At 43.3% G+C, this 13,457-nt stretch overlaps 1 protein-coding gene across 1 annotated transcript in view; it reads left to right on the plus strand.

Annotated features, from left to right (window-relative positions):
• tmem67 (transmembrane protein 67) overlaps positions 1–13,457 on the plus strand; it is a 171,691-nt gene that overhangs the window by 107,052 nt on the left and 51,182 nt on the right. The window contains exons 16-17 of the mRNA XM_060824041.1: positions 9,325–9,423; positions 9,908–9,994. Coding sequence (XP_060680024.1) covers positions 9,325–9,423; positions 9,908–9,994 — 186 coding nt within the window. The remainder of the gene's footprint in view (positions 1–9,324; positions 9,424–9,907; positions 9,995–13,457) is intronic.

Genomic DNA, 13,457 nt, shown 5'->3' on the forward strand with positions numbered 1-13,457 from the left:
GCTGCGGCGACGGCAACCGAAGGGGCGGAAATGGTTGTGGCGATGAAAGAACCATTGTCATTCCCGATAGCCGCGGAAGTCGATGATCTTCCTGGCGATCGTGGAAGCGGTTGTCTGGGCGGCGATCGCGGAGGCTGCGAGGTCGGTGGGGGCGGAAGTGACGTCACGGTCGGCGGCGGCCGTTGGTGCCGCGGGCGCTGTAGCGGCCGTGTGCGTAATGGCGTCCGACAGATTGCAGAGGCCGATGGAAGATTCTGGAACAGTTGAGGAACCACGAGTGTGGGGTTAAGTACATGAAAGTTTTCGGTACTTACTGTCTTTAATTTCTGATATGGCTAGGAAGAACTGTTTGTTTAGTGTATGGATTCTTCTGTAGATGAAGGACAGTAGAGGTCCTTTACATGTTTGTGAGAGTGTTGTCCTGAGCTGGGATAGGGCTGATTGCAGGGAATGTAGGTAGTGACGCATGGCTGCAAGGGTGGAGTGGAGGATCCGGAGGGAGGTCTGTTGCTGGAGGCTTCGGATTTGTTGTAGGTACAGGTTGTCCTGGTTGGGTCCAAATTTTGTTGGTTGGAATGTAGTCCGGAGTCCGTGTGGGATCAGTCGGTTCCGTAGGCAGGTGCTGTGAGGAAGGAGATGTGGCTGTGGTAGCGGGTCTGTTTGAGAATGTGGCTGAACAGCTTCTGTGCAGAGGAGATGACCAGGGGGGTGCAGTGAGAGGGAGACTCACTGAAATCCTTGTAGAGGGAGGAAGAGAGCTTCTTCAAGGAAGGCATCCTTGCAAGAGAATTCGCAGTAGGTTAAAATCTTCGAGTAAAAAGTGAGGTCTGCAGATGCTGGAGATCAGAGCTGAAAATGTGTTGCTGGTTAAAGTGCAGCAGGTCAGGCAGCATCCAAGGAACAGGAAATTCAATGTTTCGGGCAAAAGCCCTTCATCAGGAAGGGCTTTTGCCCGAAACATTGAATTTCCTGTTCCTTGGATGCTGCCTGACTTGCTGCGCTTTAACCAGCAACACATTTTCAGCTCTGATCTCCAGCATCTGCAGACCTCACTTTTTACTCGAGTGTAGGTAGTGGCATGTTCTGTCTCTCTCTTTCTTAAAGCTACAGTACACGCATTCAAATTCATAACACCTCCCCCTATTTTGGACAATTCAAAAATGATGGGCCGAAGGCACTCTTCTGTGCTGTACTATTCTATGATTTATGGGGAGGTGTTAACATTGTGATCATGTCATTGGACTACTAATCCCAAACCCTCGACCTATATTTAAGAGCCATGTGGTCACATCCCCCAATTGTAGATGGTGAAAGTTGAATTCAATTTTAAAATAGTCTAGAATTAAAAAGCCAGTCTAATGTCAACCATGTAACCATCATCAACTCTTATAAAAAAAACCCTGTTTCAGAAATGTAATTTAGGAAAGGAAACCTGCCATCCTTAAACAGTCTGACCTACATGTGACTTTAGACTCCAGCAATATGGTTGTTTGTTAATAAATGCTGACCTAGCCAATGAACCCATATTCCCGGAACAATATAAAATGAAATTTGGCCTCCAACATGTGCAGTAGTCATAATCAGCCAGTATCTTTTACTAAATTCTATGATTGTCTTGCCTAATGTTGGCCTCAAAGGGAACCTAACCTCTGGGGACAACCTTCACCTAAAATAGATAGTTGGCTCGGATGGATAAGTGGTTTATGGTTTATAAGACAGTTAGTGTCTGAAAAACATTAATTGACATCAAAAGATAAGCTCAACCATCAAATGTAAAAGATTGTTCCCATGAGAGGCAAGCAAGACTTCTTTCCTATGAGTTCTGCAATGGTAACATCATTAGCCTGTCATTATACAAGTTGATGGTAGCAATATGTTTCTAAAGATTTCATTTAGATGTAGAACCATGAAATGATAGAAATGATACAGCCATTTGGTCCATTTTCTCCATGAAGACCAAAACACACACAGATATCTTTTCTAATCCCATCTTCCTGCAAACAGTTCATAGACCTGCAGCTTACAGCACATCAGGTACAGATCCAGATACTTTCTGAAGGAGTTTAGGGTTTCTGCGTCCACCACTAACTCAGGCAGTGAATTCCAGATACGTGAGCTTGAATCTATGACCCCTAGGTTTTGAACTGTCTGCCAAAGGAAACAGGTTCCTCTTATCTATCTCTACCCCTCGCAATATTGTATACCTCAATCATGTTGCCCCTTAGCCTTCTCTGTTCCAAGGAAAACAACCCCAACCTCTCCAATCTATCCTCATAGTTACAATTCCTCAGTCCAGGCAGCATTCTGTTGAATCTTCTCTGCACTCTTCCCAGAACAATTATGTCTTTCCTGACCAGAACTGCATACAGTGCTCCAGTTGTGGACTTGCCGTGTCTTATACAGTTTCATCATTATATTCCTACTTTTGTAATACCTCGAGCATTCTAAATGCCTTCTTTTCAACCTGATCTACCTGTACTGCTACCTCTACTACTATCACTTTAATGCCAAAATCTGTCACTTCATCTACCCATTTATATCATTTGGTACTTACAGCTATCCACTTCACTATCTACTACAGGACAATTTTTGTGTCGTCTGCCAGTTTCCCAATTATGGACGAAAGTGGGTACTGCAGATGCTGGAAATTAGAGTCAAGATTAGAATGGTGGTGGAAAAGCACAGCAGGTCAGGCAGCATCCGAGAAGCAGGAAAATCGACGTTTTGGGTAAAAGCCCTTCATCAGGAAATTGTGCCCCACATTAAAGTCCAAATTGTTAATATATTAAACAAACAGCTAGGGTACCAACACCAAGCCCTATGGAACACCACTTGAAACAGCTTTCTATTTGCAAGAACAGACATCAACCATTACATTTTGTTTCCTATTGTTAAGTCAACTTTGGATCCAATTCACCACATTATGCTGTATCCAATGGACTTTTACCTTTTTGACCAGTCTGCCATGTAAAACCAAATGCCTTACAAAATTTTATGTAGATAACATCCACTGCACTACCCTCATGATCCTCCTTGTCACTTGCTCAATGAAAATAATTATATTTGTAAGACATGACCTTCCCGTAACAAACCTATGCTGACTTTCCTTGACTAGTCCATGCCTCTCTCAGGATTGAATATAATAAGTTGCCCATCACCAAAGTAAGACTAACTGGTCTATAATCATTTGGCATTTCCTTTGTACCCTTTTAAAACAATGGAACCGCATGTGCTTTCCTCCAGTCCTTCGACACTGCACCTGTGTCTAGTGAAGAGTGGAAATTTTCCTTCAGAGCATCTGCTATTTCCTCCCTGACCTCTAGGAAACAATCCACAAGACCCTGGCAATTTTTCTACTCCAGCTCCTCTAACACTTCCTCTTTTGTTATGATTTCTTTGTGCAATATGTCATATTGCTTCTTTTGGCTGACTATATCCACACCATCCCCTTCTTTTGTGAAAGCTGTTACAACATGGAGATGAACCTTTTCTGTTAATGAACCAAACACCCGGAAAAGCTCACCTCTCCTTGTAATCTGTTAAAATGTGAGTGACAGAAAACTCCCAAATTCCACTATTTAAAGAAAATAAATTGATGTATTTTCTTTAAACATCAATTTATTTTCTAACTGTAAAAGAGAACATTAAACAAAAAACATTCACAAATCTAAGCCCGCCTTTCTCTTAACTGCTTACTATCTGCCTCCAACTCTATAACAATATGCTATTCCAATAAGTTTTTAAAATTATATCAACTTAATTTCAAAACCACCTAGTCCCTATATTCTTCTGTGCCTTCGCTCTGGCTGTGAATCTTTCTGGATCATCTTCGTTCTTTTTACTGTGATTATGTTTCACATGAAAAGGTACCTTTGATAGAGAGTGTTTTTCTAATTGCTTGGAGAGCAAGATGTTAGGTGGGAAAATTGCTGTCCAGTTTCTCCCTCTATGGGAGTTGCTCTCTGACCAAATTTCAAAATGGCTGCATTTTTATAGACCCCCAACATTGATCATCTCCATTGGTTTGATGTTGGCAAAACAATAAATTCAAACTCGATTAGGTTTTAGTATCCTGTGGCATAATTTAATCTCATTGGTTAAATTTTAATTGTTAGCAAAACAGCATCCAAAACTCAGATATCCATTTCACAGCCAAATGTTACATAGTTTCAACTTTCCTGTACATCTAGTCATATACACAGGTGCTGCACGCTCTTGGTTCAGAACAGCATTCTTTCTGTCTTAAAGGTACAATATATGCCTTCAACTTCAGAACACCTCCTCCCTTAAGAAGAAAAATTAACCATCATAATTTTTTTCTCTAATTCTTAATCTCATTTATATGAACTACATATGTCATTCGTATAAGTTATACTTTACAATTTAAGTTCTGCACACATATATAACATTGAAATCTGTAAAATCTTATCTGTACTTTTTCCTTTAAATCTGCCATAATGCATCTTCTATCACATGTTTACAACCCGCAACATGTACAATTTGTAAATTAAAAGTCTGTAACATAACACTCCAATCAAATAGTTTCATATTTTTGTCTTTAAATCTTTCCAAGAATGTAAGAGGATTATGGTCGGTGTACACAACCATCTCCGACACATTGTACGTCACATAAACATTAAAATGTTGTCAGACCAGCACCAAAATCAATAATTCTTTTTCAATGGTAGAGTAATTACTCTGGTGGGTGATGAGGTTCTTTGAAATGTAACCAATTTACTGTTCAATTCCATTATCATCTTCCTATAGTAGTACAGCTTCAACTCCTACATCACTAGCATCGATTGCAACTTTGAAGGGTTTCACAAACATTGGTGTAGCTAAAACTGGTGTTCTGGTTAATATGGCTTTTAAATTCTCAAACACTTCTTGCATTGTTCTGGCCACTGAAATTTTGTGTTCTTCTTTAGTAAATCCATAAGCAATGCCTCCATACTGCTGAAGTTTGGAATAAACTTCAAGTAAAATCCGCTCAGTCCTAAAAATTGAAGCACCTCTTTCTTCAAGGATGGGCATAGAATTTCTTTCATGTTCCCTGGGGTCAACCTTCTATGTCCAATGTTATGTCCCAAGAACAAGGCCTCTGTCTTTGTGAATTATGTTTTCTTTAAGTTATTCCAGTTTTGCTTCTCATACTCATTCAAAGAGCTCTGCCAACTCTACCATGTGATCTTTCCATGATCACTAAAGACCACTCCATCATCCAGATAAACTGCACAGTTTGTTAATCCACCACAACTCTGTTCATGAGTCTTTGGAATGTGGCTGAGGATTTATGCACGGTGGCGCAGTGGTGAGCACTGCTGCCTCACAGCGCCAGAGACCCGGGTTCAAATCCCGCCTCAGCTGACTGTCTGTGTGGAGTTTGCACATTCTCCCCTTGTCAGCGTGGGTTTCCTCAGGGTGCTCCAGTTTCCTCTCACAGTCCAAAAACATGCAGGTTAGGTGAATTGGCCATTCTAAATTGCCCGTAGTGTTAAGTGAAGGGGTAGATGTAGGGAATGGGTCTGGGTGGGTTGCACTTTGGCGAGACGGTGTGGACTTGTTGGGCCGAAGGGCCTGTTTCCACATTGTAAGTAATCTAATCTAACCTAAGTAATCTAATTCTTCATTCCAAAGGGCAACACTTTGAATTGATATAGCCTATTTGGGGTTACAAATGCAGTAACTTCTTCTACTTCCTCTGGTAAAGGTACCTGCCAATAATGCAGTAAGTCCAACTTCATGATATAAGTGGCTTGACGTACTTTCTGTATACAGTCCTCTGATCTTGCTATTGGATAGGAGTCCAATTTTGTTACAGCATTGACCTTCCAATAGTCCACACAAAATTGTCAAGTCCCATCAGGTTTGGGAACTGACACGATTGGCAAACTCCACTCACTCTGACTCAATTAAATGATATCTTCATTGATCATCTCATCCACTTGCTTTTGGCCTGTGGGGCTTTGAAAGCATTAAGCCTGTAGGGGTGTTGTTTTGTCGGAACAGCATTTCCATCTTCTGCCTCATGCACCATAGTATTAGTCCTCCCCATCTTATTCTTGCATATGTGCTGAAACAAACCTTTCAACTCATTTCTTTACTCTTGAGACAGATAGCTTTCTAACCTATCCCACACCTCAAGGACTTCCTCATTATTTAACGTATTTTGAGGCACAAACGCCATGACATCTGGATTTGATTCTCCACTCTGCAGGGCAGTAACTAACATTTATAGTAGTTCCCTGTCTCCACTGTATTAAGGTTTCAATATATTCACGTGATGTACCTGATACAGTATTTTCCTATCGACATCTTTACCAGATAGCTTACCTGACTGAGCTTTTTCTCAATTTGAAAGGGACCCTAATTTTGGCTTTGGAGGGATCTCCTACCACTGGTAACAATACTAATACATCATCCCCGCAGGAAAACATCTGAATTTTAGATTTTATTATCTGCCACCTGCTTCATTCTATGCTGTGCCCTCTTTAAATGCTGCTTAGCTAGCTCACCTACCTGATTCAATCTGTCCCTCACCTCAGATACATAATCCGGGTATGAGATCTCTGACTTTGGCCTAATCATTTTTTCTTTAATTAATTTCAAAGGTCCTCTCACTTCATGTCCAAATATTAACTGAAAGGAAGTACCTGAGTAGATTCATTTTGCGCATCTCTAATGGCAAACAATATGATTGGGATACCTTTATCCCAATCATTCGTGTAATCCAGACAGTATGCTCTTAACATGGTCTTCAGGGTTTCCAAGGCTCCCTGGGATTCAGGATGGTACACATTTGATTTAAAGTGCTGTATACCTAAGCGCACCATGACTTCCTTAAACAGCCTAGCAGTAAAATTAGACCCTGACTGAATCTCTGAGTAGCTCATGCCTTAAAACTCTGTAATGGAATTGCCTTTTGAAACCTGGTAGACACATCCATTATTAGATTAGATTAGATTACTTACAGTGTGGAAACAGGCCCTTCGGCCCAACAAGTCCACACCGACCCACCGAAGCGCAACCCACCCATACCCCTACATTTACCCCTTATCTAACACTATGGGCAATTTAGCATGGCAAATTCACCTGATCCACACATCTTTGGACTGTGGAAGGAAACCGAAGCATCTGGAGGAAACCCACGCAGACACGGGCAAATTCCATACAGTCAGTCGCCTGAGGCGGGAATTGAACCCAGGTCTCTGGCGCTGTGAGGCAGCAGTGCTAACCACTGTGCCGCCCACTGATGATTAGATTACTTAGTGTGGAAGCAGGGTCTTCAGCCCAACACGTCCACACCTACCCTCCAAAGGGCAACCCTACATTTACCCCTTCACCTGACACTACAGGCAACTTAGCATGGCCAATTCACATAACCTGCACATCTTTGGACTGTGGGATGAAACCAGAGCACCCATGCAGACAGGGAGAATGTGCAAACTCCACACAGACAGTTGCCCAAGATGGGAATTGAACCCGGGTCTCTGACGCTGTGAGACAGCAGTGCTAACCACTGTGCCATCGTGCCGCCCATGGTTAGTAAGTACTGGTTCCACTTTTAGATTTTAGGAGGGGACCTACACAATCAATCATAACCCGTGTGAAAGGTTCTTTGAATGCAGGAAATGGCAACAAAGGTGCTGGTTTTATTATGGTATGTGGCATTTGCCATATATGTCAAAATTTGGCAGTTTTGACATATATGGCAAAATTTAACCACATCTTTGTGCAGTCCAGGCCAATAGAAGTGGTTGTGTACATTAGCCTGAGTCACTGATTTATCCTTTAACAGTCCTGTCCAGACTATCTCAACTAAATTACTTCTCCATTTTGTAAAATTTGGCTTAACCAAGTTTAAAACTTTTACTCCTGATTTATCTCCGCCCTTTTATTATTGCATCCTTGTATTTTACAATGTGGTACCAATATTACTGTCTCGTAAAATATATCAGCAGTGTGATATCCTAAAAAAAAACTTCAATTCATCAAAAGTCATATGCAACATAAAAAAAGGAAAAAAAGTCTAAAAAAAAAGTGTCTCTTGAAATATTCAATCATTGAGGAACACACGGAGCATGTCATACTCTGCAAAGGTAGCAGCAGAAGTAATAACAGCTCCTAGAAATGTGAACCAGCCAGAAACAGTGAAAAACGTTGATGAAGCTCATGTAGACCAGGGAGATTTTTCCAAAGCTGCAAGGGAAAAAGTCCAAATATAGTCGAGGATACAGTGATTGATATTGGACATCTTAAGTAAATTTAGTCCCTTAGAGGAAGGGTCAAAGTTTTTACATTGAAGTAAAATTTCTAAGAAGACACTAGTGGAGCATTAAATTGCTATATTAATAATCATACATTGTTAAAATCAGCTAAAATTATGAGAAAAGTAACAAAACTTCTTTGCAAAAAATGACACTCATTCAGAAAATCATTGGAGCAGTGGTCCTATTTGATGAATAGGAGTGAGATATATATATTATATATAGTTAAACTGAAATTATTGCTTTAAGATGTCAGAGCAGTGTGACACCATACTCTTTCCAATGTAAAATCATGCAAAATGCTTGAAGAAGCACACCAATATCCTCGGCAGTGTCAAAGGGTGCAAACATCACCAAGAGAAGGGAAGAAGGTGCAAAGTAACAGTCTTCTGCATCTTGGGCAAAAATAAAAAATCTCCAAATTTTAAAGCATTTTAACAATTTTTAAAATACTTTTTCAGCAGAAATTAGAACATAGTCCGGAAATATTTGGAAGTTTTCCAAATTTAATTACTAAAAATTACAGAAATTTCTGGATAAAATAAACTAGGAAGATAGGAATTAAGATTCTTCCTTAAAACAACAAAACATATGTACAAAGCTTTATTCACAATTCATTTTCAGAATACATCAGTTAAGAATACTTACAATATTCGAGACAGAAAATATTTTAAAAACATGCTTGAAATCAATATTAATACAATTTTACTAATTGTATAATTTAAACCACTGAAGAGCACAATTATCTATATTTAAAAAATAAAAAAAAACTTGCAACAGCTTTCAAATCATTGAAATAGGGGAAACAACATCCATGAAATAGGATGACAATGGAGAAGGACATTACACTTGCCAGCAAATTTAATATCAAAAACCATTCAGACAAGGAATTGAACTGAATTTTATGATACAAACAAGACAGAAACTACAAAAGAGAAACGTGAAGCCTGAATAGTGTAAAAGCAAAGCTGCAGAACTATTATTTAAATAATAACTATAGATTAGTTACAGCCTTAAATGAGACAAAAATTACAATTGATATTTTTTTTCAATCCAGATAATCTTGAAGTTCTTGCTGTTTTATGCTGGAGACTTGGCGAATGCCTTCTTTGTTGTGTTATTTGGAACAGGCCTTTACTGGCTTATATTTTTCAAGGTATCTGTAAACATATAACACTATAATTTAATGTGTTGCAATTATAATATCACTACAAATTGTATGCTCCATATCAAGTAATATTTATTTCAATTTGTCAATTTCTAAGTGTTTTGATTAAACCTATTATAAATCACATATTCATTCAAAGCACATTTATTTTTCTAAAGATACCGTATCTGACTGTTTTCTCGGCATAAGTTCAGTGCATCAGCTGTTTATTACTTACACTGTATATCTTCGAGTAAGACCTTCCTTTATAAGCATGTTATTTGCTATCAAAATAAGTTAATAACGAACACATTGGGGATCGACCCACACCAAATGCACTGTAGAAGTTCAGAAAGTCAGCTGAGCAACACTTTGTCAAGGATGTCCAGGAAAAGGCAATAAATGTTTGTCCAGCTAGCAAAGCCAACATCCCACAAATGAATGTTTTTAAAAATTACATTGATACTTGTTTAGATATTATTTGTTTCTTCAGGGTCAACGGATTGCTTCTGTTTTTCTGCCCACACCTAGCCAAGAAAGACACTTTATTGCATCTGTGGTCAGTGCATTTGCCCTAAAGGTATGTGCATAAAGGATATCTTTGGGTTTGCACTGCAATGTATCCTCAGGTCAATGTATTTTAACAGATGTTCTTTCCCAACTGCCACTGATCAATGAAAAAGCATAGAATCGGTTGGAAGACTGGAGGATGTTACAGAGCTAGCTGCAAATGTGTTGCTGGTCAAAGCACAGCAGGCCAGGCAGCATCTCAGGAATAGAGAATTCGACGTTTCGAGCATAAGCCCTTCATCAGGAATAAGAGAGAGAGCCAAGCAGGCTAAGATAAAAGGTAGGGAGGAGGGACTAGGGGGAGGAGCGATGGAGGTCGGATAGGTGGAAGGAGGTCAAGGTGAGGGTGATAGGCCGGAGTGGGGTGGGGGCGGAGAGGTCAGGAAGAGGATTGCAGGTTAGGAGGGCGGTGCTGAGTTGAGGGAACCGACTGAGACAAGGTGGGGGGAGGGGAAATGAGGAAACTGGAGAAATCTGAATTCATACCTTGTGGTTGGAGGGTTCCCAGGCAGAAGATGAGGCGCTCCTCCTCCAGCCGTCGTGTTGTTGTGTTCTGCCGGTGGAGGAGTCCAAGGACCTGCATGTCCTCGGTGGAGTGGGAGGGAGAGTTAAAGTGTTGAGCCACGGGGTGATTGGGTTGGTTGGTTCGGGCGGCCCGGAGGTGTTCTCTGAAGCGTTCCGCAAGTAAGTGGCCTGTCTCACCAATATAGAGGAGGCCACATCGGGTGCAGCGGATGCAATAGATGATGTGTGTGGAGGTACAGGTGAACTTGTGGTGGGTATGGAAGGATCCCTTGGGGCCTTGGAGGGAAGTGAGTGTGGAGGTGTGGGCGCAAGTTTTACATTTCCTGCGGTTGCAGGGGAAGGTGCCGGGGGTGGAGGTTGGGTTGGTGGGGGGTGTGGATCTGACGAGGGAGTCACGAAGGGAGTGGTCCTTGCGGAACGCTGATAGGGGAGGGGAGGGAAATATATCCTTGGTGGTGGGGTCCGTTTGGAGGTGGCGGAAATGGCGGCGGATGATACGTTGTATGTGGAGGTTGGTGGGGTGGTAGGTGAGAACCAGTGGGGTTCTGTCTTGGTGGCGGTTGGAGGAGCAGGGCTCAAGGGCAGAGGAGCGGGAAGTGAAGGAGATGCGGTGGAGGGCATCGTCGATCACGTCTGGGGGGAATCTGCGGTCCTTGAAGAAGGAGGCCATCTGGGCTGTGCGGTGTTGGAATTGGTCCTCCTGGGAGCAGATGCAGCGGAGACGAAGGAATTGGGAATATGGGATGGAGTTTTTGCAGGGTGGGAGGAGGTGTAGTCCAGGTAGCTGTGGGAGTCAGTCGGTTTATAATAGATGTCTGTGTTGAGTCGGTCGCCCGAGATAGAAATGGAAAGGTCTAAGAAGGGGAGGGAGAAGTCTGAGACAGTCCAGGTGAATTTCAGGTCGGGATGGAAGGTGTTAGTAAAGTTGATGAACTGTTCAACCTCCTCGTGGGAGCACGAGGCAGCGCCGATACAGTCATCGATGTAGCGGAGGAAAAGGTGGGGGGTGGTGCCAGTGTAGTTGCGGAAGCTTCCCCGGTCCCCAACGCCTTATTTTCACTATGGACATCCAGTCCCTGTACACCTCCATCCCCCATCACGAAGGACTCAAAGCTCTCCGCTTCTTCCTTTCCCGCCGCACCAACCAGTACCCTTCCACTGACACCCTCCTTTGACTGACTGAACTGGTCCTCACCCTGAATAACTTCTCTTTTCAATACTCCCACTTCCTCCAAACTAAAGGAGTTGCCATGGGCACCCGCATGGACCCCAGCTATGCCTGTCTCTTCGTAGGATATGTGGAACAGTCCATCTTCCGCAACTACACTGGCACCACCCCCCACCTTTTCCTCCGCTACATCGATGACTGTATCGGCGCTGCCTCGTGCTCCCACGAGGAGGTTGAACAGTTCATCAACTTTACTAACACCTTCCATCCCGACCTGAAATTCACTTGGACTGTCTCAGACTCCTCCCTCCCCTTCTTAGACCTTTCCATTTCTATCTCGGGCGACCGACTCAACACAGACATCTATTATAAACCGACTGACTCCCACAGCTACCTGGACTACACCTCCTCCCACCCTGCAAAAACGCCATCCCATATTCCCAATTCCTTCGTCTCCGCCGCATCTGCTCCCAGGAGGACCAATTCCAACACCGCACAGCCCAGATGGCCTCCTTCTTCAAGGACCGCAGATTCCCCCCAGACATGATCGACGATGCCCTCCACCGCATCTCCTCCACTTCCCGCTCCTCCGCCCTTGAGCCCCGCTCCTCCAACCGCCACCAAGACAGAACCCCACTGGTTCTCACCTACCACCCCACCAACCTCCGCATACAATGTATCATCCGCCGCCATTTCCGCCACCTCCAAACGGACCCCACCACCAAGGATATATTTCCCTCCCCTCCCCTATCAGCGTTCCGCAAGGACCACTCCCTTCGTGACTCCCTCGTCAGATCCACACCCCCCACCAACCCAACCTCCACCCCCGGCACCTTCCCCTGCAACCGCAGGAAATGTAAAACTTGCGCCCACACCTCCACACTCACTTCCCTCCAAGGCCCCAAGGGATCCTTCCATATCCACCACAAGTTCACCTGTACCTCCACACACATCATCTATTGCATCCGCTGCACCCGATGTGGCCTCCTCTATATTGGTGAGACAGGCCGCTTACTTGCGGAACGCTTCAGAGAACACCTCCGGGCCGCCCGAACCAACCAATCCAATCACCCCGTGGCTCAACACTTTAACTCTCCCTCCCACTCCACCGAGGACATGCAGGTCCTTGGACTCCTCCACCGGCAGAACACAACAACACGACGGCTGGAGGAGGAGCGCCTCATCTTCCGCCTGGGAACCCTCCAACCACAAGGTATGAATTCAGATTTCTCCAGTTTCCTCATTTCCCCTCCCCCCACCTTGTCTCAGTCGGTTCCTTCAACTCAGCACCGCCCTCCTAACCTGCAATCCTCTTCCTGACCTCTCCGCCCCCACCCCACTCCGGCCTATCACCCTCACCTTGACCTCCTTCCACCTATCCCACCTCCATCGCCCCTCCCCCTAGTCCCTCCTCCCTACCTTTTATCTTAGCCTGCTTGGCTCTCTCTCTTATTCCTGATGAAGGGCTTATGCTCGAAACGTCGAATTCTCTATTCCTGAGATGCTGCCTGGCCTGCTGTGCTTTGACCAGCAACACATTTGCAGCTGTGATCTCCAGCATCTGCAGACCTCATTTTTTACTCGATGTTACAGAGCTAGACTGGAATAGGCCTATAGACTATTTTGTAAATGAAGATGTGGATCTTGAATGTGATGTCCTTGAACACAGATGCACATTCAAAGATGGTGAATGTATCATGTAAATATCAAATACACAAAGAATAGGAGGTCCTCACTCATTCCATCAAAACATGTTTCCTGTTGAAACTGTCAAAAGGTT

Source organism: Hemiscyllium ocellatum, chromosome 4 (genome assembly GCF_020745735.1).
Source record: "Hemiscyllium ocellatum isolate sHemOce1 chromosome 4, sHemOce1.pat.X.cur, whole genome shotgun sequence".
Classification (NCBI taxonomy): domain Eukaryota; kingdom Metazoa; phylum Chordata; class Chondrichthyes; order Orectolobiformes; family Hemiscylliidae; genus Hemiscyllium; species Hemiscyllium ocellatum.